The sequence below is a fragment of the Micromys minutus genome (genome assembly GCF_963924665.1).
Source record: "Micromys minutus genome assembly, chromosome: 8".
Lineage (NCBI taxonomy): Eukaryota > Metazoa > Chordata > Mammalia > Rodentia > Muridae > Micromys > Micromys minutus.
Genome location: NC_137977.1, coordinates 38569802 through 38595994, shown reverse-complemented (window position 1 = coordinate 38595994; position 26193 = coordinate 38569802). Strand labels below are relative to the sequence as shown.

Here is a 26193-nt window from a genome sequence, read left to right as displayed (position 1 = left end):
GATGTTAAATATTAAAGAGGAAGGATTTAGAACGACTTGCAGAGCTCCTTCAAGGATCTGCTGCAAGTCAATCTATGCAGTGTGTAGAGAGACTATATGAAGGCTGAGACAAAAATCACCAAGAAGCAGGTAAGACAGGGTAGGCACTCACAAGCCCAGGCAGTTTGTGATCCTGGGTAACAGGAAGACTTACTAGAACAATATAATATAAGATAACCAAATGCCTCAAAACCAGGGCTTTTCAACCTTTGAATTGCATTTTAGTCAGAAAAAAAAACCAGAATTTTTATTGCTAGAGTTCAACAGTATGTCTAGATGATTTGATTCCTGTGGTACTATTCATTAAACAACCCAAATGTCTCCAGACATTAAGAGCAGTCTCCAGAAACTGACATTCCCTACCCTACATTAGCAGCTGTTCCATCTGGACTCACAGCCTTAAAACAGGAACCAATCTGGTTCTACGGTAAGTTCACTGCCATTGTAAAGTGTCAGGGCAACAAACTCTAGCAGGAAACGTAAGTCTGCCTCCTGCTTTTAGGTGGACCTTTTCTGACTTCTGGACCAGGGAACTCTTAGGCAAATGTGCAAATCTGTAGAGAGCACTCCAAGTTGCTGAGGTACACACACACCCACACCCTCTCTTTTGTTTTTTAGGAGAAGAGGGGGTTGCTTAGAATAAAGATTCAAGAACTCTCCACATCTCTACCATGAACTGAACCCACTATTCTAGTTACTGACATTCCTAAAATGTAAAAACAGAACCTAGACTTGCTAACAAGGCACTGGCAGGCTGAGTGGAAGGCTTCACCTTGTTCTAATAGAATTAACACGTAGGCCAAATGGAATTTCCTTAGCACTGTTTAATTTATGAATGATCTTTGTCTTCCAACAGAGTAAAAAGGCAGTTGAAGGTCTTTAGAAACCTTTTCCTTTAAAGTTACTGTATAAAGCAGGGAGTTGCCGAGGAGTCAAACACCTCTAAGCAGCCTCTTCAATCTCTCCCTCTTCTACATTTCAATACAAGACAAAATACCTGCATCCCCAGCTCTGGGGAGAAACACCCAGCCCTGTGTGAGCTACAATCAAGGATCTCAGGGGTAAAGCAAGTTCAAGACCTAGAATGCACGAAGCCCTAGATTCACCACCCAGTGCTGTGCCCCATCACATGGCTAAGTGACTAGACGCCATACATAACTTTTCTGTAACATGAACATTTGTAACCTCTACTTGGTCCATGGACAGGAAAAAATTACAGCTCTACCTATCCATTTTCTTCAACGAATGGAAATATTAGTGCAGGGGTACTCAGAACTTAATTTTTGGTTGTGTTGCTATACATAATCAAGTTGCTTAAACACTGCAAGGATAAGTCACACGTACGTAACTGCAGCTATGACAAATTGGTATTTATTTATGTATTAGTTCTATATCTATCTACAATAAAAATTGCCATTTCTGTTTTGCTTATAAAAATAACATTTTTAGTCCTGATATATTTTCCCACTATTATTTAAAAATGTCCTAACACGTATACACAGGCATGTGCCACACTGCATGTGCAATCAGAGAACAACTTTGGCGCTGCGCTCACTGGCAATCTCAGAGGTCAAACTCAGGTCATTAGACCTTAGTAAGTGAGCCATTTCCTGAGCCCTACTTGCCTTATTTTCAAGGCAGAAGGCAAAGCTTAACTGGCAAAATACATTTTGTAATCATGGATGAGAAATTCCGTAATGTCTAAATTATTTTACGTAAGAAATAATTTGAGGCAAGCACTCTTATGAAACAAATTTAGAGAAGAATCTGTAAAAAGATTATGTAAATATCCCCGAACTCACATTAAAAAAAGAAAAACAAGCAATATATTTTATAACTCTTTCAAAGAGACTTATTTAAGCGCAAGTTTAAATAAAAGGGCAGTTAAAAACAAAACCAAAAAAACGTTGACAGGAAGCTGGAAAGAGGCAAACAATCAGTCATCAAATGTAATCTTTTTCCCCTGAAACACAGCGATTTTGGACTGCTGTTCCTTCCGCCTCCTGCTTGCTTCCCAGGAAGGATGCAGAGGCGCCGAGGACGATGGCTGCTTCACACTTTCAAACCCTCTGTGTGCATGCTTAGTAAACTGATTCTTGACTGGGGCTTCATTTTCTGGAAAATCTGGGAAGAGAAAACAAACATGACAAGTAACTATACCCGAACAGGACAGATTTCACTTCTTTACACCAGTTATTAATGAAAATCTCATTTTACTCACACACAGTATCTCACTAATTAAAGCTGAACGCCAACAGAAGACAGCTTCATATTACACAAGGAGGAGTTAGTCTGCTAATTACTGTAAGGTTTTTACCAACATGGGGAAACAAAACAAGCCAAAGGGAACCAATAAAAACTGATATTGGCAGTGCTATGGCACCTGTGTCTGTCTGTCTGTCAGTCTGTCTGGGTACACACTTCAGGAACACTAAGAGGAAATGACCGTTCCCCCTCTCACTGTGACAAAGCAGTGTCTGTCTGCTTGAAGGACAGCAGTCTGTACACACCTGGGGCTTTATTCTTTGGGGCCTGTTCTCTGGGATCCCTAAAAGAAAACAGAACAACATTAGGACCTAGAAGATAAAACAAATGCTCTGATGACAGACAGGATGATAAATCTCACCCACAAGATGCATCATTCACTTGCTCACTCTAATATCCAAATAATCAAGATTCAGCTAATCACATATTCAATTTCACTGACCCCCAACCCCCATTTTGGCTGTCTTGCCCTTGCTCTTGTAGACTTTCTATAAAGAACTTCAAACATTTTCTCAAGGGTAGAATAATTTACATATAATGAAAATTAAAGCTTACATTTTTGGTGTATAACCAAGAAAAACTAGAAACTTTTTGGGCACAACTAGGTCAGGTAAGTAAATAGTCTAATTACTCTCAAGCCTCTATGCTTCAAGTTTAGGAAAAATATTGGTATTTTATCAAAGATGATCTCTGACCAATAAATACACAGAAAAAAGTCATAATCTTTTTAATGACCACTTTTAGAAGATTTGTTTAGATCGTCTTTCTAAACAAAGCTAATCACAGCCTCTACATAAAAATGTACCATCATTCTCTCCAGCTAAGAGTGAGAACTGAAAGGAAACGTTACTGCACATCACTAGGAAAAGTGCGTCTGCAGGCATGGAGAACAATATCCTAACAAAGAGTGGTCTGCAAAAATGCAGCCCCATGCACTGAACCATGGGCGCGAACGAAGCTTATAGTAGTAGCAGGCTCTCAACACTTCTCAAAAGATTCTGTTTATCAGGACAGACGTGAAACTTCAAGTTTCTCACTAAAAAATAAAGATTCCAAAGTCTGAAACCCCGAAAATTGAAAAAACAAACAGTAAGCTAGTCAGTCAGGCACATCACTTGACTGTTAGTCGCCTTTTATGTAACATGTTTCTACACGCTAATTTACAAAGGCGAAGAGAAAACGCCAGGCCAGACCCAACATGGCTGAGACAAAGCAGGGCCACAAGGAGGCCTGAGGATATGTAGCCACTTCATACGGCAAACAAATGAACCGATGCATTTCAGAGTACAAATACGCCCTTACCTTCTGGAGCTTTTAGGTCCAGATAAAGAGTGGAAAAACACAGATTCGAACTTCCTGGCTTCTGGAATCAGTTTGTGTTTATCGTTTCTTATGTCCCAATGGGTTTCGAGTGTATTTGTTTTGGATGACACTTTTGGGAGGGGCTTCTGTTCCTTAGCTGAGGAATGGACACCACCTTCCTTCTTTCGTGTCCGCCTGACTTTCCCAATGAAGAAGTCGTCACCACTGTCGCTGTCCTCAGACGCAGAAGACTGTTTGTAGAACCGTTCTTCAGTGCTGTCATCAAAATATTCCTTTTCCTCCTCGCTCTCCTCTTCCTCACTGCTGCTGTTATCAGCTAGTTCATGCATGCTGTCATCTGTGGTTCTGGTTGAGGCTTTTCCCAGGTTGTCCCCTGGGGTTGGGGCACCCTGGCCTTCAGAGTTAACCCCAGCACCCTTTCCTGAAGGCTTCCCTGGAGGATGTGGAGTGGCCGTTGCTTTGGGTCCCTGCTCTGTCTTAGTCAGTTTTTCTTTCGAACTGCTTCCTGCCTTCTTTGCTGTGTTGGCATCCTTCCCCTTCTGCTCACATACAACAGTTCTCTCAGGGTGCTGTGACTCACTTGCTTCAGCCTTTGACCTTGGAATTTCCTTACACTGGCTTTCTTCTGAAGTACTCTTAGATGACTCAGCCTCTGGAGCATTCTGCCTAGCATCTTTGAAGGCCTGGACTGCAGCTGCAAGCAAGATAGTGCAAGACTTGTTTCAGCACTGGTATATACAAAAATGTCACTGTCCCCTTACAGTACTGCTTCATCTATGAGAAACATTTATGTATGTAAGAAGTCACAAAGAAATCTTTTCAATACTTAATACCATAAGGCACACTCAGAGGTTACAAAATGAAAAGAAAATTATTTTCTTCATGTCTCTTTAATCATGAAAAACAGTAAAAATATTGCTGAAAACAGTGAAATGTCAATTCTAATCTTTGTGTTAGTGCACTGATTATATTTCCAGACATCAAAATAAATACGTGGTAATTAGTCTTTGACAAAGTACTTAATTTCATAAATGTATTTTATAAAACATACATTAAAACTATGTGACAGTATAGAACTGTATCAATATTTAAAATATCAACAGTTCAACATGATTATGTGACATATTTTACATAAATTTTATATATAATACTAAAATTTTGAAAAAATACAAATTTAGTATCTTTTTATGTCATAAAACATTTTTCAAACTTACAGGCACATGTCCACAGTTCTATACATTAAAGATGAATATTAAAATTTGAAATAAATGAAATCATCTATCCAGAATCACATGGCTAAAGGTATTGAGCATGCTGCCTTGATTCAGACCTTTTAGTGCATCAATTTTTTTCTTCAGAAGAGGGTGAACTGCTAATCTGGCAATTGCTCTTTCAGCTGCAGTAGCATCTGGCTGCAAATTGAAAGCAATAAATATAGAGCATCAAAATTAATCTGGCACCATTAGAAATAACAACATTGCAATCTACTAATATTTTGTATGTATTAATTAGAACACAGAATTTGCAAATACTCTCTCTGGATAAGTTACCTATGTAATCTACTCTAATGACAAAGATCACACTGATTAAGTAGTATCTTTTAATAAGTCTCATTTAATGGAGACCTAGAAAAGTATAATGTTCTCTCCTTATATTTTGAATGTGTTTTATCTGTGATATATGCTCAAAACCCAACACAGTACTCGCCTCATTACTAACACTTTACAAATATTTCATAATGGGATAGGAACATTTAGTTCTGTAGCATTTATTGTATTATCAAAATAAGAAATTCACAACACATGCTACTTGCTTTCCATACTCACTGGGGCCAACCTCTTCCAGATCTCTAGCTTCCAGCTCCACCTGGGGAGATCTCCCTTGGCACATCTAAGCAGACCTTCAAAAGTTCCTGTCAAGGAACCTCCTGCACTGTTGGTGGGGTTGTATGCTGGTACAACTGCTCTGGAAATCAGTCTGGAGCTTCCTCAGAGAATTGAACATAGTACTACCTGAAGACCCAGTTATTCTACTTCTGGGACTATATCCCAGAGAGACTCCAATATACAACAAAGACACATGCACCACCATGTTCATAGCAGCCCTATTTCTAATAGCCAGAAGCTGGAAAGAACCCAGATGTCCTTCAGTAGATGAATGGATACAAAAACTGTGGTACACTCAGCTATTAGAAACAATGACTTTATGAAATTCCTAGGAAAATGGATGCATCTAGAGAATATCATCCTGAGAGAGGCAACCCAGTCACAAAAGAACAGACATAATATGCAGTCACTGATAATTAGATACTAACCCCAGAAAGCTCTGAACACCCCAGAAACAACTCACAGGCCATATGAAACTCAAGAAAAACAAAGGCCAAAAATTGAAAGCCTCAGTCCTTCTTAGGAAAAAAAAAAAGTGTATAGCACCCTCTCAGAGTCTGGTACACCTAGACCTTAAATCATTAATAATCCAAGAGCTAGGAGTATAGCCTTGTGGCGATTTTTGGTATTCAAAGATCATTATTTTTAATCTATACACACCAAGAAAACTCTGACTGTTTCCATGTTACATTCTGTCCTACATGTACTTTATGCTTATGGTAACTAGTGTTCTTTCAAGGCATGCTATCAAACCTCTAAAAGAAGTAAGTACTGACAAAAATATATTCATATAGTGTTATGCCAAAATGCTTTAAAAAATCTGTACACGCACCTCTCTTTTTAAAATAAAGTTGTAAGAAAAAAAAGTTCCTCTCAAGCCCATTTCTCCTACAGTTCCCCCATTTCCATGTGCCTGCATGTCTCCCCTTCTAGATGCTCAGGTAAAGATTCTACTAGTTTGTTTCCATTCACATACCACATGATGTCTTAAATAAAAATGGTGCCATGACAGACTGTTCTAAGAAGGTAAAATTTAACATGTTATGTATTGCTTTTACATTACTCCTAAGAAAGCAAATTTAACATCCCACACTTCTAAACCATTAAGATGTTTTTTCTTAGACAACACCTTACTTAAATTTTAAAATTCAAATGTTAATAAGAATGTAGGCCAAAAGCTTTTTGCTATATGCAAACCAACAACATAAATGTGATTTCAAGATCATTTAAATTTAGCTAGTAAGGAACAAACTGAAACTCAAATTCAGATTTGTGAGTTTAGTCTAATACTTCCCCACCAGTTTTCCTCTAATTCACAAGTCATTTGTGACTTAACCCAGAATTATTTCTGCACTAAATTGTTTAATGTCCACCTTAAGTGTTTCTGTAAAGAGATGAAAACATTGGTGAAAGAGCCAAACCCAAACCACGGCTTAGTTTGCTGTATCGTGGCTGCTGTCTTGTATACATCGTGTGTTTTACAAGGAGCCCTGCATACCCACCCTCCGGTCTGTTTTCACTAGAATATCTCCACAAACAGCTATCCAAAGCAGACTGCAATGAACTTTATAGGAGACAATGTCAGAGAAACACAGGACAGACACTGACTCATCTCTGTGCAGTCTTGGTGTTGATACCTGCATCAAAGCCTTCACAGGGTTACACTGGATGACGGAAACCACAGCTTTCCTTATTTAAAACTGACAACATTTGCCATGGAAAATTCTCAGGAAACTGTGGTTTTTCACACACCTCCAGTTTCTTCCATTTCAAATAAATTAAACAAAAAAGTAGAAAATAACTTCATCTTTTAATGGAAAATTTTTACTTTGGTATTGGGTATTTATTATCAACACAAAGGCATTTGTCATTTAATTTTGAAAACAGTTCTTCTATACTCAGGATGAAATTAAGTGTCTGAAAAAGAAAGATTACTTACGTGCAGCACTAATTCTTTGAAATATTACCTAAACAAACTGTATATCCACTGGTAGAGCAAGAGTATTTAACACTTGTAATAATGAATTGGGCTGAAGCTCAACTCGTTTTACTTAAAGAACAAATGAGCACATCACAATTGCTGATGTGCAGTTGGTTCTTGTCATAGACACTCAGTGTGTGTGCTCTGGAGCTATTTGACTGAACCCAAGAAAACAGATTTATGTTACCCAAATCCCATATCCAACATGCAAGCAGTTTGATGAAGTTTTATAGTTTTACAGAACAAAGAAGACCAAGGCAAGACAAGAGAGAGGAAGATTTTCCACCGGCCTAAGAAGCTATCCAGTCTTTTCCTCAGCAGCCTTTCCCTCTAGACACTTAAATGCCACTGAGGCAGTGTCTGGGCCCCTGGCTAACAGATGTGACCACATCTCTTTTCTGAGAAAATTAGTTAATAAATTCCAAAGCTTTATCTATTAGTCATATGATCTTAGTTCTGACCCAGAGAAGGAAAGGCATTCATGAGACTAGCACTAGCCAGAGACAAGGGAACCCGAGTCTCTGCAACTGTGCCGTTCCACTGTCTGCAGCACTGCAGCTCCAGCCTCCTCAGCTCTCCTTTACACTCCGCAAGACTTTTAGGAAGGCATTCCAAAACAGTTCATTTGGCTGGTCAAATGAATTGTGGTAAATCCCTGCATAATACTTTGGCGATAACAAAAAATTTGAAAGTATCAATCAATATATTATGTAGAAACACAACAAAGATCTTTTGGTTAGACACTAAAAATAGACAAGGCATTTTTCATTAGAGAAAAAGGACATAACTGATTTTATACACTACAAGCAGGATGGATGTATGTGAAGAATTTCATAGAAACTAAGTAAAGCTTAAGTGCGTACACATATAAAATGGAACAGATAGAAGGCATTGCACGGTAAAGGTAGATATATCTGCAATGAAACAATCTCTTCAATGTTAGAAGGCTTAATCTTCCACACTACTTTTCAAAAGACTCATTAAAAGTAGTAGGCAGCTTATTTAGCTACTGGCTTTTGTTCCCCTGCCTCAAAGGGAGGAACTCATTAATACTGAACCTGTAGATCTGCACTGAGGAGCTGGTGTCTTACAGTTAGCTTACATGAAGTCCCAGTTACATCTTAGGTTCTACTTTTAGGCCAAACTCTATTTTACTGGTCGTAGGTTGTATCTTCAGTATGAAATTTCTTCCAGTATCAGGTGATTCCTTGGACCCTTCTAGTAGCTGTTCTGGGAGGTTACAGATATTTAGGAAGCAGGGACTACTGGTACAGTTAAGTAAGTAAGTGCTTGGAGATTAGTCCTGCCCACATCCATCTTGTCCTGTTTCTGGATCTATCAAAATGAAACCAAGCTTCATGGGAAGCCAATGCCACAGATGCAGCAACCCTAGTACCAAGCCTTCTGTACCCTGGTGCTGGATAGAAGGTAATGGTAGAATCTGGCTGCAGCAGCCTTTCCCTTCTAGATATTTAAATGCTACTGAGGCAGTGTCTGTGAGTCCCAGGCTAACAGACTCCTATGTGACAGCATCTCTTTTTTTCTGGGAAAATGTATATCAACGGAGGTATCAGTAAGCAGTCTCCAGATCTCTACACCCACCTGACTCTGGAGTGGGAATCATGTGAACACCTAGTTCTAGACTTGTGTTGTGAAACCAGCATTCTCAGAAAATATAAGAGACTCACGCATTTATGTGTGGGTTCTGATTTCTCCTTAGACCCTGCCGTGTTGTCTGCCTCTGATAATAGGGTCTGTTCTCTCCTCCGACTCCATCATACTGTTACACATCTGCCTAGCTGACAGTCCACACTATCACCAACACTATTACTTAACTCTATACCAACAATCCATCTCAGTGTACAATAATGCCAGAATTTCTGAGCCAAAATAAATTCTTTCTGCTTCTGTTGTTGTTTTAATGGAGATAAGAAAAGAAATAGATATTCTAAAAGCAGAATGTCTTTATGTTTCTGGTTAACATAAAATATAGCTTATGAAGAACAACCATTAAAAAAACAAAATTGTTAAAAAAATGGAACAAAAATAGAAATTGATCCATGTATCACATACTTGACATGAATTTTAAGTAGGATGAGGGCAAAATAAATTTTTTCTTTAACAAGAAAGCAAATTTAAAAAACTATTGTTTTAATACAGCAAAACCACTGGGCAATAACAACAGGAAGAGGGAATATACTGAACACTCAAAACAAACAAACAAACAAATAACCAAACAACCTAAACTTTTAGTAGTAACGTAAGTTCTTTTCTTATAATACTTGCTAGGACCTTATGTATTTGCTACTAAAATTTGGTACTAGAGCTGGAGGGAGGAAGTGGGCAAACAGAGTGTGCGGAGTGGAGACAGTCACAGACTACAGAGGGACACGGAAAGTGGTCCACATTTCATGGAACCCTGCTACCTTGTCTCTATCACAAACATACCTTTTTGCAAGTTTTTTCGAAGCTGATATCATCATTAAGAGCCGACTTAGTTACGACATCCGGTTTCAATTCCTGTGGGAAAAAGACCAGCAATTCTAGTTAATCTATGAGCATTTTGAGTTAAATTCCTTTTGTGTTTTGCTTTAGAATTGAACACAGGTCCTCATGAGGAACAGTCAGTGTCCTAACCACTGTGCGATCTCCTCAGACCATATAAATTTTCATTCTAGAAAAATAAACACTATTGGTGACAGTTTCATCAGAACTTGCGACCTGCACACAGGTTGCTGGGCACTCAGAAGAGCCACAGGAGGGCTCTCACTCCTGAGATCAGAGGTGATTCCACCCAGAACTCTCAAGCACAGGTGACTGGTGCACACTGGGAGCATACACTTCCAGCCTAAGGCCAGACCTGGCACAGGTTCATCAGGACTAGCCGTTTGCCCAAGTTCAGAGCCAACCCAGGCGCATCAGGACTGGGCACTACAAACGGAATGCAAGCCCACCCAAAGAGCCAAACACCCAGGAACAATCTCCCTCTGGAGACCACCAGCCCACAGACCCACAGAAGAGACAAGCTCCAGAAAGAGACAACAAGATTACCGAGCATCACCTATAACAAGATGACAATAGTCTAAGAAACGAAAACCAATACAACCTGGGTCATCAGAACCCAGTAGCCTCACCACATTAAACAGTGGATATCCCAACTCACCAGAAACACAAGATCTAGACTTAAAATCATACTTCATGATGAGGATGGAGATTCTTGAGAAGCACGTAAATAACATACTAAAGAATAGAAAAACCAGGAGAACACACACAAATAAGTTGAAGCCCTTAAAAAGGAAACACAAAAAAAACACAATAATCATTTAAAGAACTAAAAGAAAGCACAAACAGGTGAAAGAACTGAAAACAGAAATAAAAACAATGAAGAAATCAACAAAAGGAGACAACCCTGAAGTTGGAAAACCCAGGAAAGACATCGGGAGTCATAGATGCAAGAATCACCAACAGTATACAAGAGATGGAGGAAAAAAATCTCAGAAGCAGAAGATACCATAGAAATCATTGACACCACAGTCAGAGAAAATGCAAAAATTAAAAAGATTCTAACTCAAAACATCCAGAAAATCCAGGACACAATTAGCAGATCAAACCTAAGGATAATAGGTGTAGAAGAGAGCGAAGATTCCCAACTAAAAGGCCCAGTAAGTATCTTCAACAAAATTATAAAAGAAAACTTCCCTAGCCTAAAGAAAGAGATCACCATGACCATATGAGAAGCCTACAAACACGAAATAGATTGGACCAGAAAAGAAATTCTTCCTGTCACCCTAGAAAAATTACGAAACTAATCTTGCAACAAACCCCAAAGAAGAAAAGCACACAAACATTACCTCTAACAACAAAAATAGCAGGAAACAACAATCACTATTCCTTAATATCTCTTAACATTAATGGACTCAATTCCCCAATAAAAAGACACAGACTATCAGACTAGATACTTAAACAGGACCCAGAATTTTGCTGGATACAAAAATCTCATCTCAGCAACAAAGACAGGCACTACCTCAGAGTAAAACATTGGGAAAAAACTTTCCAAGCAAATGGTCCCAAGAAACAAGCTGGAGTAGCCATGCTAATAATAAATAAAATAAATTTCTACCAAAAGTCATCAAAAAAGACAAGAAAGGACACTTTTTACTAATAAAAAAATTATCAAAATGAATTCTTAATCCTAGACAACTATGCTCCAAATTCAAGGGCACCCACATTCATAAAAAAAAAAAAAATCTCTAACAAAGCTCAAAGTATATATTGCACAACACCACAACAATAAGGGGAAACTTCAACACCCCACTCTCATCAATGGACAGATCATGGAAGCAGAAACTGAACAGAGACACAGTGAAACTAACAGAAGCTATGAACCTAATGGATTTAACAGACATCTATAGAATATTTCATCCTAAAACAAAAAATAATACCTTCTTCTCAGCACCTCAGGGCACCTTCTCTAAAATTCACCATATAATCAGTCACAAAACAGGCCTCAACAGATACAAGAACATCAAAATAACCCCATGCATCCTATCAGATCACTATGAACTAAGGCTGGTCTTCAATAACAAAAACAACAAAAAGGTCATATACACATGAAAGCTATACAATGTTCTATTCAATGATATCTTGGCCAAGAAAGAAATAAAAATTAAAAAAAAAAAAGACTTTTTAGAATTTAACAAAAAAGAAGGCACATTATACCCAAAACTTATGGGATACAATGAAAGCAGTGCTAAGAGGAAAACTTACAGCTCTGAGAACCTCCAAAAAGAAACTGGAGAGAACACACACTAACAGCTTGACAGCACACCTGAAAGCTCTAGAACAAAAAGAAGAAATACACCCAAGAGGAGTAGATGGCAGGAAATAATCAAACTCAGAGCTGATATCAACCAAATAGAAACAATCAAAACTATACAAAGAATCAACAAAACCAAGACTGGTTCTTTGAGAAAATTAACAAGATTGATAAACCCTTAGCCAGAATAACTAGAGGGCGTAGAGAGAGTATCAAAATTAACAAAATAAGAAAGAAATGTGGAGACATAACAACTGAAACTGAGGAAATTCAAGAAATCATCAGATCCTACTACAAAAGCCTATACTTAACAAAACTGAAAGATCTAGGGGAAACGGACAATTTTCTAGACAGATACTAGGTACCACAGTTAAATCAGGATCGGATATACCATCTAAACAGCCCCATAACCCCTAAAGAAAATGAAGCAGTCATCAAAAGCCTCCCAATCAAAAGAAGCCCAGGATCTGATGGATTTAGTACAGAATTCTATCAGGCCTTCATAGAAGACCTAATACCAATACTCTTCAAACTATTCCACAAACTAGAAAGAGAGGGTATACTACCCAACTCATTCTTTGAAGCCACAATTATGCTCATCCCTAAACCATACAAAGACTCTACAAAAAAGAGAACTTTAGACTAATTTTCCTCACAAACACTGATGCAAAAATACTCAATAAAATTCTTGCAAACTGAATCCAAGAACACATCAAAATGATCATTCACCATGATCAAGTAGGCTTCATTCCAGGGATGCAAGGATGATTCAATATACAGAAATTCATCAGTGTTATCCACTATATAAACAAACTCAAAGGAAAAAAAACACATGATTGGTGCTCAGAAAGCATTTGACCAAATTCAACACCCCTTCATGTTAAAAGTCTTGGAAAGGTCAGGTAAAAGCAATATACAGCAAACCAGTAGCCAAATCAAACTAAAGTGAGAAACTTGAAGCAATCCCACCAAAATCAGCTGCCCACTCTCCCTACCTATAGTACTGGAAGTCCTAGCCAGAGCCATCAGACAGTAAAGAGGTCGAAGGGATTCACATTGGAAAGGAAGAAGTCAAATATCACTACTTGTAGATGGTATGATAGTATACTTAAGTGACCCCAAAAATTCAACCAGTGTCTTAGTCAGGGTTTCTATTCCTGAACAAACACAGATTCAATGCAACCCCCAACAAAATTCCAACTCAATTCTTCATAGAGTTAGAAAGGGAAATTTGCAGATTCATTTGGAATAATGTAAAACCCAAGATAGCAAAAACCATTCTCAAAAAAAAAAAAAAAAAAAAAAAAAAACCAACTTTCGGGGGGAATCACCATCCCTGACCTCAAGATGTATTACAGATCAATAGTGATAAAACCTGCATGTTATTGGCACAAAGACAAGCAGGTAGATCAATGGAATAGAATTGAAGACTCAGAAATGACCCACACCTATGGTCATTTGACCTTTGAAAAAGGAGCTAAAAACATTCAATGGAAAAGGACAGCCTCTTCAACAAATGGTGCTGGTTCAACTGGCAGTCAGCATGCAGAAGAATGCAAATGGATCCTTTCTTATCTCCTTGTACAAAACTCAAGTCCAGGTGGATCAAAGATCTCCAAATATACCAGGTACACTTAAACTAACAGAAGAGAAAGTGGGTACTCTTGAACAGAACACCAATGGCTTATACTCTAAGATCAAGAACCAACAAATAGGACCTCATGAAATTGCAAAGCTTCTGTAAGACAAAGGACACTGTTAAAAGAACAGACAACCAACAGATTGGGAAAAATCTTTGCCAATCCTACATCTGATAGATCGCTAGTACCCAATATGTACAAAGGATTCAAGAAGTTAAACTCTATAGAATTAAATAGTACTATTAAAAAATGTGGTACAGAGCTAAAGAAAGAATTCTCAACTGAGGAATGAATGGCTGAGAAGCATCTAAAGAAATGCTCAACATTGCTAGTCATCAGGGAAATGCAAATCAAAAACCACCCTAAGATTCCACCTTACACCAGTCAAAATGGCTAAGATTAAAAATGTAGGTGAAAGCAGATGCTGGCGAGGATGTGGAGAAAGAGGAACACTTCTTCACTGTTGGTGGGATTGTAAACTGGTACAACCACTCTGGAAATCAGTCTGGTGGTTCCTCAGAAAATTGGACATAGTACTACCTGAGGACCCAGCTATTGAATTCCTGGGCATATACCCAAAAGAAGCTCCAACATCTAACGAGGACACATGCTCAACCATGTTCATAGCAGTCTTATTTATAATAGTCAAAAGCTGGAAAGAACCCAGATATCCTTCAACAGAGGAATGGATACAAAAATTGTGGTACATTTACACAAGGAGTACTACTCAGCTATTAAAAATAATGACTTCATGAAATTCCTAGGCAAATGGATAGAACTTGAAGCTTTCATTCTGAGTGATATAACCCAGTCACAAAAGAGCACTCATGGTATGTGCTCACTTATAAGCAGATACTAGCCCAAAAAGCTCAGAATACCACAGAAGTTAGGAAGCTCAAAGAGAAGAAAGGCCATAAAGTGGATTCCTCAGTCCTTTTTAGAAGGGAGAACAAAACACTCATGGGAGAAAATAAAGGGACAAATAGAGGAGCAGGGATTGGAGAAAAGATCATGCAGAGACTGTCTCATCTGGGGATATACCCCATATGCACCCAATAAAACTCAAGCACTATCGCTAATGCCAAGTAGTGCTTACTGGCAAGAACCTGATATGGATGCCTCCTCAGAAGCTCTGCCAGAACCATACTCATATAAAGGAGGGTGTTTGTAGCTAACCGTCATACTGAAAAGGAGGACCCTAATGAAGGAGCTAAAGAAAGGACTGAAGGAGCTGAAAGGGTCTGCAACCTTATGGAAAGAATAAAATAACTAACTAAACTTACAACAGCTCCCAGGGACTAAAACACCAACCAATGAGTTAGCATGGAGAGACCCATGGCCCCAGGTACATGTGCAGCGGAGGATAGCATTTTATAAAATCAATGGGAGAAGCTTTTGGTCCAGTGAATGCTTGTTTTCCCAGTGTAGGGTAACACCAAGGTGCTGAGGTGGGAGAGGATGGTTGGGAGAGGGAGCACCTTCATGGAGGCAGTGAGAGGAGGGCATGGAATTATGGGAAAGGGGTAACATTTGAAATATAAATGCAGAGAATATCCAATTTAAAAAAAAAATCAAAACACTATTGAGCTTCTCTTGCTCCCAGAAAATTTAATTCCATGAGCAAAATTTTAATGCTTCTTAACATACAGAGAAAATACAAAAGTATGTGATTTCCATCATAAAAATTCAATAAATGTAAGATATGTTCAAATTGATTTGAAATGAATTTGGCTCCACACTGCATGCTTTTTCACAGTTGTTACTCCTATAATTAATAGATACATAAAATCACATACATCCTCATGATTTGAGAACAGATGCAGAATAGACTAATGGAAGGAGAGAGAAAAAAAGAGGGACATTACAAGGCTTGGGATAGTAGGCACAAAGTACATTAATTATGTACAATCATGAGAAAGCTCTTACGGTATATCATTTTAAAAGATCAGTTTAATGGAGAGAAGGCTTAGTGGTCAAGCCGTACTTCTTGCCCTTGTAGAGGACTTAGGTTTTATTCTCAGCACACACATGACAACTTACTGTTCAAGTTCTTGCGGATTTGAGGCCCTCTCCTAGTCTCTGTGAGTACCAGGCACTAAAACATGTATGCCAAGCACTCACCCACACAAAAATAAAATCAAATAAATTACAGTAAAAAAATCCATCAGCTTAAAGAATACAGAAACAAACACATTTCCATTTTATAAGAGGATCTTTTTATCCCTGTTATTTCCTACAAAATATGTTGATAATATTTTTATTCTTTTCAAGTACTGTAAAACATCTTACTGAAGTTACTGTAGGTCATGAGCTACCACTCAATGAGAAAAGAATCTGTTTCAGAAGCCAGTATGTACATTAACACTTTAGAAGTGTGAATATTGTTTGCAACTGCATTAAAAATGGGGCTCATACTTACAGTGTATAAAAATTAGAACCCATCATTTTACAGAATCTCAAAAATCTTGTCTTGCCCTTGCCCGGCTTTGCCATGATCAAAAAGAAACTTACTCTCATTTCTAAAAAATATGGGTTTTCTTCATGAAGATGGCACCTTGCAACCAAATACCCTGTTATCCTATCAAGAGAGTAAAGACAGTATGGCCTGAGAGCAGCTATGGAAATCTAGTGGTGTATGAATAAAGGGGAAAAATCCTGTAGAAAAAGTAGAAAGTAGAGGTTTTCCTCCAAATTCAATTGTGGCTGTGAATCTACTGTATTGTGACTATTTCTTTGATAGTCCTAAATGTACAAGAAACACTTCCTCACAAAATTATCAAAGATATTTCAGTTGGAAAAATGAAATATAAAAGTACCACGAGCTAGAAATGAACTTAAACACTTTAGCTAAGTAAGCATGGAGCTGACTTAGTATTCTATTCTTAGTTTTTATATTTCAATGTAATTCTATGTTTGAGTAAACAAAAGGAAGCAACAAGATAAAACCAGGCTAGCCAACCCACACTACCTTAACCTCCATCAGGAATATGCATACTATAAAGTGTATGAATTCACTACACAGCCGTGGCTCTCTACAGTAACAATAAGTGGTCTTAATTACAGGAAAGACAGGCACGGTCACCTTGGAAACTTTTCTAGTACTGGGTCTGACCTGCCTGCTGATAAAACAAACTAAAGAACAGAAAACAGAACAGAAAACTTCACATTTAGATCAGACAGTCCCCCAACTAACACAACTGAGTACAAACTGGACGTGTTGCAAAGATGAGGAGTTATTTGTCGTCACATTTCTTACAGACTGCATATATGTCCCTTGTATGTACTGAACGCTTCTTACAAAAAAACCCAACAATCACCCAGTGTTCCAAAGCCTGTGCCTAACTAAAATTATAAATATTAATATTTAGAAGAAATCACATGACAAGCTCTATCATATGGATTTTGTGCACCTCAAGTCCTACAGGAGGAGTAACAAATACAAATAAATATACCTCATACTAAACATTTCGTATACCTCTCTTTAGGTTAACCGGAATAAGTGTATCCTGTTCAATACTTTCCTTCTCTTAAAAAGGCATAGTGAAAAGCACTGATAATTTAACTCAATTAAAATATTGTTAAAGAATTCTCTTGCTCTTTTATTTAACTTGAACTTAGATGTTATACTAAATTATCAAACATATACAAAATTACCCTGCAATTAAGATAACTGCTGGTACCAAATGTTGTTTTTAAGTTCTGCAATAAAGAGGCTTCCAGACGTTAAATGGTATGTCATTTAGTAAATGAAAGTTTCCACTATGAAAGGGCAGAGAGAGGACCTAAAAATGACACCAGAGAGGAGTCTGGCTGGAAGGACAACAATATGGACCGTGTTGGTCCAACACTGAACTTATTTTAAGTTCTACAGAACCCAGTAAAATGCTGACACCACTCCATAAAAATTTACTGAGTTGGCAACAAGAGAAACATGATGTCAGCCACCAGCATTACCACCCACATTCCCAAACAACACAAACACTTAACTGTTGGTCGTTCTTTAGAACGCATGCCCAAGAAACTGTGAAACAAAAGCCTTAGGCATGAGGCACTATAAAACACAAATGAGTTTAGTTTGGCAGTTTTGACTCAAGTTAGTCTAGCACTTCGAACCAGGGAGACACGCATGCTCACATATAGCGCAGTATTGCAAACGTGCCGCTCCTCACCAAGCTCAGCTACACAGATGAGCCTGGAGCAGCTTAGGAGACCTCCAGGCTTCACTGAACCGAGCTATGGGCTGCCAGGAGACACATAAGCACGATGCTTACTCACATGCCTTTACCTTCATGGCATGGATTTCTTCAAGCAACCTTTGAGCTCGCCTTTGGTTTTTCAGCAGTGCATCTTCAGTGCCCCTACAAGAGATTACCAAGAGGAGTGTTAGTATCCAAGCCACGTCACGGTCAGCAGTGTTTTAGGTTTAGAGAAAAGCCTGTGTGAGAAGTGCTGCACCCTGTACTGCTGTTTTCAGGCCACAGCGACACCCACTGATGTCACTGCACCGGAAACTGGAGTCGTTTCACTGGTAGCTTTTCTCTGGTTCTTTAATGGCAAGGTCAGCGATATCCTGTGATCAAAAACCTCTACTTAATGTAATATAAAGCCTCCTAAGATATGGTTAAAGTTTGAAGATGCTTTTAGTAACTGAAAAATTGTTTTCTGGAACTAAAAAATAAAGATGTTCAATATCTGCTTAGTCAGAAAGGAAGGGTATCTTCTAGAACATTTATGAAAGAACAGAAACCAGAAACTACACATTTGAAGGCTTTCTAAATCCTTGTGTTCTTGTGTTTAAACGTTAAGAACTATAAGTAGGTTTCTGTTAATGCTGATACTGGAAATATATTCTTTTACTAAAAACAAAAATCACATATATAAAAAAAAACTGAAAAATACTTCCACAGATACTAAAAATTTCAAATTATTAAGCCAAAGAAAGGCTGACGAAGTAAAACCATAACTGATTCAAGGTAGACGTCCTAGACCATTAACACCTTGAAATAACTTCTAGTTACATAAAACACATATGGAATACTAAGGCAACTTCATTTTAGAAATTTAAGAAAGCATTCTGTATCTTAAGCAACAAAGGCTCAGAGCACTGCAGGGCATGCTGACTCAGCTCATTTTCTCCCACCCTCATCACCGAAACAGAGACTCAAGTGCGGAGGGCATGCTCAGCCCTCTTGGTTTGTAAATATTGAACATATTTTGATATTTTATTAGTTGTAGCATTTTGACTTCCATGACTAACTTTCTGGACTTCAGTCTGCCAACACTCCTGACAAGTTTTCGGATGACCAGAACTCGGATTCGCTTCACTTCTTTTCTCATCTTTACAACCTTAGAGAGAGAGAAAAAAAGACAATATAAAGCAATTTTTAGTGAAAATAAAGACATTCTCAACATTATTACACACTTAGGTCTGTCTGTAGTTTAACCAAACTTCTGCTTAATCATGCTCAGTTAGATCAATTCAAGCTTCTTTCTTAGCAGTGTGGGAACATGACGAGGCTGAACATGTATGTGTCAGCCAGGAATGGAAGGAGAACCAGTCAGAATTCTGATTTTAAAGTCAGAGCTTTCCCAGTAATTAGCATTTTACTCTTATATTCTGTTGGGACTGGAACACATTAAATTATATTTTTTTTTCTCTGAGAAATCCCTTTGTCATCGGAGACTCGGTACTCACATTTACTACTTTTGATATCACACTTTTAACTTTCTTCAACAGTTTCCAGCACTGTTTGGATACTACAGGCCTGTCTCTTATTCTTTGGCTTTACCATGCTCATATTCACCATAATAGCTTTTACTGGAGTCTTTCCTTGAGACAGGAAAATGTCTTTTTAAGGGCTTGTTAACATCTATTCTTCCTGATTGGTTCAACATCACTGTGGAAGACCACACATTTCATACTACTGCAATTAGGGGTACCTCTACAATTTACCACTAAAGTATTTTACTTTTAATCCAATTATGTTTGGTTAAAATAATAATTAATCTGGACTGAAGGAGCAGAAAGGGTCTGCAACCCCATGGGAAGAACAGCAGTATCAACCAACCAAACCCAGCAGAACTCCCAGGGACTAAAACACAAACCAATGAGCACACATGGCTCCAGGTGCATATGTAGCAGAAGATGGCATTGTCTGGCATCAATGGGAGGAGAGGCTTTTGATCCAGTAAAGGCTCATTTTTCCAGTGTAGGGGAATGTCAGGGCGGTGAGGTGAGAGTGGGAGGTTGGGAGTGGGAGCACCTCCATAAAAGGGGAGGAGGGGGATGGAAGGGGGAATGGGATAACCTTTGAAATGTAAATACATAGAATAGCCAATAAAAATGATAAATAATAATTAATGTGTGTCCCCTCCAGATAAATTTCACAGAAATCAACAAACTTATTTTATTCAACACTCGTTCTAAACATTTAAAACAGCACATGGCATATAGATTTTGTTCAACAGATACTTGCTGAACAGCTAAACCCACAGCCCACCTCTGTTCTCTTACTGCTTCCAGTGCACTGCATCAGACCGATTAAAAGAACATAACTACTTTCCCACTAGAACACAGCAACGCCTTTGGAATTTGTTTTTGCTATGCAAGTTCTTTTGAGGGAAAAACCAAGGTCCATAAGCACCAAGTTTTGTATGGCTTGAGCTCATGAGCAGAAGGCAGGCAGGCACTGTGGCTCCCGTCTGAGATCCCAAGGCTTGGGATGAAGGGAATGGAAAAGGGCATGTCTGAGAACAGCTTGGCCAGCATGCTTAGCCAGAAGCAAGCCTGGGCTACAGAATGAGACTACTGCAAAACAAAACTAACTAAAAACCAAGAAATAGAATCACAATAGGTTATGATACACTGTAAAACTAAATAGTTTATAAAACAATGTACTACCAAGTGACAATCTGTACATTCAAACATTAATATTCCTCAGGGCTTAACCTTGCAGGGTTATAACTGATAATATACCACTCACCATTAAGTATTAACAACTATTAACTAACAAATCACAGCAGGCAGAGATGGTCCCCAGTTACATTCCAGTCACAGGAAACTCTAAAACTCCAAAGAAAAGGTATGCTTAACACCACTTGGTAAGAAATTCTCAAAGAAGGGGGGGAATGCTTCATATACTCATTCACACCAAAACCAAACGTGTTCTCTTTTTTAATTCACTCAGTGTCTGTATATAGGCAATAGAGAAATTCAGGTGTAGAATAGACATTCACTATATATAAAAATGAAATTTTAAATTTTCTCACAATTGCTTACTCTAAATACTTAGCTGTATTTTTCTAAAACATTACTACTGGCTTTTTTATGAGGCCATTAAAAGTTATCAATTCATCCCTCAACCAGGAATGACAGTGCTAGTTGGCAAAAAGCCAGAAGCTGGCACATGTTCTATGTGAATGGCGGAATGCCGACCCACTGAGTGCATTACACTTGGGCAAATTCTCTGGGTTTGGAGGTACACCGATGATCCCAGCACGTACAGGCTAAGGCTGGGGACTGTGGACTGTGGGGACTGAGTGGACTATACAGCAAGACCCCGTTTCAGAAACTAAAGAGCAGACAAGCACACACACCCGGGTTGAGGCTGGGGAGTGAGTGCAGCAGACTCTTCTCACACAGTGCCAGCCTCCCCTAGAAATCAGTCAAGGCTGGAGAATGGGTGGGTTTGGCTGCAATGGGCGCCTGGCTACCAGGACTTCCTTCAAGTTTGGCAAAGAGGATATGGTGGCTATCAGTGATCCCTTCACTGACCCCAACTACATGTTCTACATGTTCCAGGATGACTCTACCCATGGCAAGTTTAACAGCAGAGGCGAAGTTGAGAACAGGAAGCTTGCCATCAATAGAAAGCCCATCCTCCTCATAATGGAGTGAGATCTCACCAGCATCAAATGGGGTGATGCTGGCACAGAATATGGTGTGGAGTTTACCGATGTCTTCACCACCACGGAGAAGGCCAGAGACCGGTTGACCCATAAGGGCTATTATCTCTGCCCATTCCGCTGATGCTCCAATGCTTGTGACGGGTCTGAACCATGAAAAGTATAACAATTCACACAAAATTGTCAGAAGTGCTTCCTTTACCAGCAGCTGCTTAGTCCCCCTGGCCAAGGACATCCAGGACTCATGACAGAGGCCATGCCATTACTACCAATCAGAAGACTGTGGATGGCTCCTCCTGGGGAAGCGGTGGCATGATGGGCATGGGGCAGTACAGGACATCACCCCTGCATCCCCTGGGGCTGCTGAAGCCATGGCCTGCACAGAGCAGAATGGAAAGCTCACTGGCACGCCTCCCATGTGCCCACTGTGATCTGCACGCTTCCTAGAGAAAGCTGCCATCAGCCAGACAGTGAAGCAGGCATCTGAGGGCCCACTAAAGGGCAACCTGGGCTACACCAACAGTGATGCCTACTCTTCCACCTCTGAGGCTGGAATTGCTTTCAATGACAGCTTTGTAAAGCTCATTCCCAGGTATGACAATGAACAGAGCTATAGCAATAGGGTGGTGGACTTCAGTTTACATAGCTTCCAAGGAGTAGGGAACCCTTGCCCACCCATCCCAGAAAGAAAGAAAAAAAAAAAAAAAAAAAAAAAGCAGCCTTTGGCTCTGGGGAATCCATGTCCCAACCCAACCCCTCCCAATACGGAGCATCTCTCAGTTTCCATCCCAGACCCCCAGGAGAAGGGGGTAAGGGCTCAGGAAGCCCAACTCTCTTGAATAGCATCAAAAAAGTTCACTGTACCCTCCCCTTTAAGAGACAGAGACAGAGAGAAACAAAGACCAAGAATGAACAAGCCATTCTACAATGCTGTTTGGGTGGCAGAGGGAAAACTTTAGGTAAAATAGGTAAGGAGATAATAGTAGAAACAAAATGAAAGACATGTATAGAGTCTGGAGAGAGAAAATGAAGTAAAAATCTCTAGCTCATCATTACTCAGACTGATGATCCCAAGCAGCAAAAGAGTGAGTTTACAATAACCCATTAGAAGAGTCAAAGATTATACTGCAGAGTGTACCTGTATGGACAGTGAAGCAATCTGAATCACTTCTTGGATAAATAACAAAACATAAGGTCAAAACCTAATATTCCCACTAGAAAGGGAACAGACATTTAACTCGAAGACAAGAAACAAAGAAAAGGAACCACAAACAGGCAAAAGCTGACGATGTAAGAAAGGACACTCTGTCCAGAGGGGTCTCTAGCTATGGACTTATCCCTTCCTGCAGTCTAGTACTCCATTGCTAGTAGTTACCAGCAGACAAGACAGTGTTTTACAATGTGACTGCACTCTCAGGATGTCAATATTCCATAATGCTCATTTTACTCATCTACACTATCTCTTAAAACTAATGTTCACCGCTTGTGAGAAAAAGAGCTCTATTTTGTGATTAACAATGAAAAGCTTTTGATACTATGGTCACAGACAAAATTAAGTGGTTTAAATTGATTTTTGCTGACTATGTGCCATCTTGTCAGTCAGCTAACACCAAGTAACACCTTTCGATGTACTTAGACAGGACTGATGGTTATTAGGAAAAGCTGGGCGTATCTGTGCACTTTGGAATACATTACAATTTCAACTGATTCCCTCCAAATACAAAAAGCATACTCTGACCAGGAGACTGGAAAACAGGCATGCTCTTACACATGTAGAAAAGACAACTTCTGCAGTCCACATACCAGGCATGCTCATACACATGTAGAAAAGACAATGTCTGTAGTCTGCATGGTGGAAATTTGGCCATCTTTATAAAAATCCTCCTTCTGAGAGTCCATCTCCAAGGCATAAATGAAACAACAAAGGATCACACACAATGTTTTCCACACCCTGAACACTAGGACATGCTTCAGAAAACATGTTTAAAGAGTACACAGAAGGACATACACATCTCTGCAGTACAGTATCTTGCATGTTATGTTTAAACATGCACACCAATACTAGGTATAGAAATGGTATAGAATGAGACATATAGTTAGAAGTGTATACCAAAAGAGTTAATAATTATCTCTAAGCTAGAAATAAATATGCTACTGCAAAATGCTTCTTAAATAAAAGTAGGCTACTAGGACACATGTTCTATCACGTTGCATGTGCTTTTCAAGTATTCCACAGTTATGTGTATTATTATGCCTTTATAAGGAAATTCTAGGTTGGTCATTTAATCTACAACTTACTATTAGAGTTACACTGTTGAGTTTTTTTTTTTAATCAACAAGAATTTCTAAAAAAACAAAACAAAAATAACCACTGCCAAGCCTATGCTGCCACCTAGCAAAGCTCATCAGAACAGTTCACAAGCAGACACGCTGGGTGTCAGTTTAAGGATGAGCAGATTCAGAGCTTTAGTAATTTTCAAAAATACTACGATGTTAAAGTTTTACAGGTACACATGCACACACACACACGCACACGTACACACACTCACACACCTTTGGCATTCTTATCATTCATAACAGAAAACAAAATTGTCCTTAGGCATTTTAGCGTCTACCTTTACAAGTTACCTCCTCTGAGGGGACGCACTACGGTGGAGATGGTGGTGAAGGTAAAAGCGCGAAACCAGGTTTGAGAAAAACGGAGATAGAGTGCACAAAAATCTGTAATGGGGACAAATGGGACCAGGTGAAAAGAAATGAGGTCGGCCGTGCGTACACTAAAGGTCTGGAATTTGTTAGGACAAATTATGCCTCAGTTTGAATTCTCTTCCCTTCATTTTTGACAATAAGAAATGAAGAGCTTAATCGGGGTCAGGCACTACACAAAACATCTCAGTAAATTTATATCTTACAACCTTGAGCTTCATTCTACGGAGAACAGGGACTGTACATTGAGTGACCGCCCTTCGGTCGCCCAGAGAGAAGTGTGTGGAGCCTGAGACCAGGGACCCGACCGGCGCGTGGAGGCGCGTGGATCCAGTCTCCAGACCGCGAAGGGTCCTCGGCCGCTGCGCTCCGGCTCTCCGGAGCCCCGCACCCCACTGCTGCCCGTGCCGCCGAGAGGGCGCCCACCATCCCACGCTCTCGGTCTGTGCACTCACCTCGTTATTGAGGTTCAGAGTTCCCGGCTGAGCCATTGCGGACGGAGGTAAAGGGTCTGCCGCCATCTCCGGCACGTGAGCACCGGCGACTACACCTCCGCTGCGTAGGCACGCCCCCGACGGCGGTCTTTTCCGCCCAAACGTTGGGATTTTCCGGCAGTGCCGGAAGTGGGGACAGTGACTTCCGGCTTGTGGGCGAGCCGCCGGAATTGAGCGTTTCCTTGGAAACCAAGCTAGTGCGCGCAGCAATGGGCGTTGCTTTAGGTGGTGTTAGCAAGAGAGTTTTTCTCCCGACTGTTCCACAGTGCACGGAAGGCCCTGAGGAGAGGAGAAAGATTTTCGTTTCGTTTTGTTTTGTTTTTTAACAGATCAAGCACTTGAGTTGCCGATTTTGCAATTTAGCGCTTGTAAAATTTTTGTCCTTTAAAGAAGAACATCATTACAAGAGCCTCAAAGCGTTTTGTTTCCTACTAGCCAAGGCATGAATATATGGAAAGGTTGAGTTTTGGTAAATGGGATATTTGACGTAAAATCGGAGCATTCGCTTCTGCCTGTAAGAACTGTTTTAAAGAACTGCACTCTAGGTAGAAGAAAAGTAAACAAGAAGTCTGAATTAGACCAACTTTTAATTACAAATTTTAGTAGTGACCTTTACAGTAGGTGAAGTCATGGGCCAAATGCTTTACTTGATTTAATCCTAAAATCAGATCCTCATTATTAAAAAAAAAAAAACAAAAACAAAAACGACAAACAAAACAAAACAAAAAAACCTGACAGTGAAAGAAACTGGCTTGTTCAAACTCCTCTAGCTGGGGGCTGGCTACAAATAAGACTTTAGGAACTACTGCATAGACTATGGGGTCCAGTGCAAAATAGAAATGCAAGACAAACTCACCTCCGATTGAAAAAAAAAATCAGGAAAAAGTTTACTGCGTTATGTCTCTACTTGTAATTATAATGATATAATAATAACAATCACAAAACTACCATGCTGCTTCCTTAATTTTCTTAACTGCAAGGTTCCAGAGGTAGATTTCTGCTTGAGGCCCGAGGACTTGTGTTTGAGCGAGGAGGCAATATTGAAGGAGGAATACAGAGAAGTCATCTGGTCAGATTGGAGAGGGCAGGACAGTCTATGAAGTAGGTTTAGCAGAACTGAGGGTCTGAAAACACATTC

General features: G+C 39.4%; 1 protein-coding gene across 1 annotated transcript; it reads right to left on the bottom strand.

Annotated features, from left to right (window-relative positions):
* Window positions 1-960: 960 nt before the first annotated feature.
* SRFBP1 (serum response factor binding protein 1) lies at window positions 961-25126 on the bottom strand. The gene is made up of 8 exons (XM_080919872.1): window positions 25017-25126; window positions 19208-19296; window positions 18236-18308; window positions 9943-10014; window positions 4958-5039; window positions 3607-4321; window positions 2550-2587; window positions 961-2163 (listed from the first exon to the last, which is right to left on the bottom strand). Exons 1-8 carry the CDS (start codon window positions 25080-25082, stop codon window positions 1976-1978), a joined length of 1323 nt encoding a protein of 440 aa, XP_080775998.1. The 5' UTR covers window positions 25083-25126; the 3' UTR covers window positions 961-1975.
* Between the last annotated feature and the right edge of the window lie 1067 nt (window positions 25127-26193).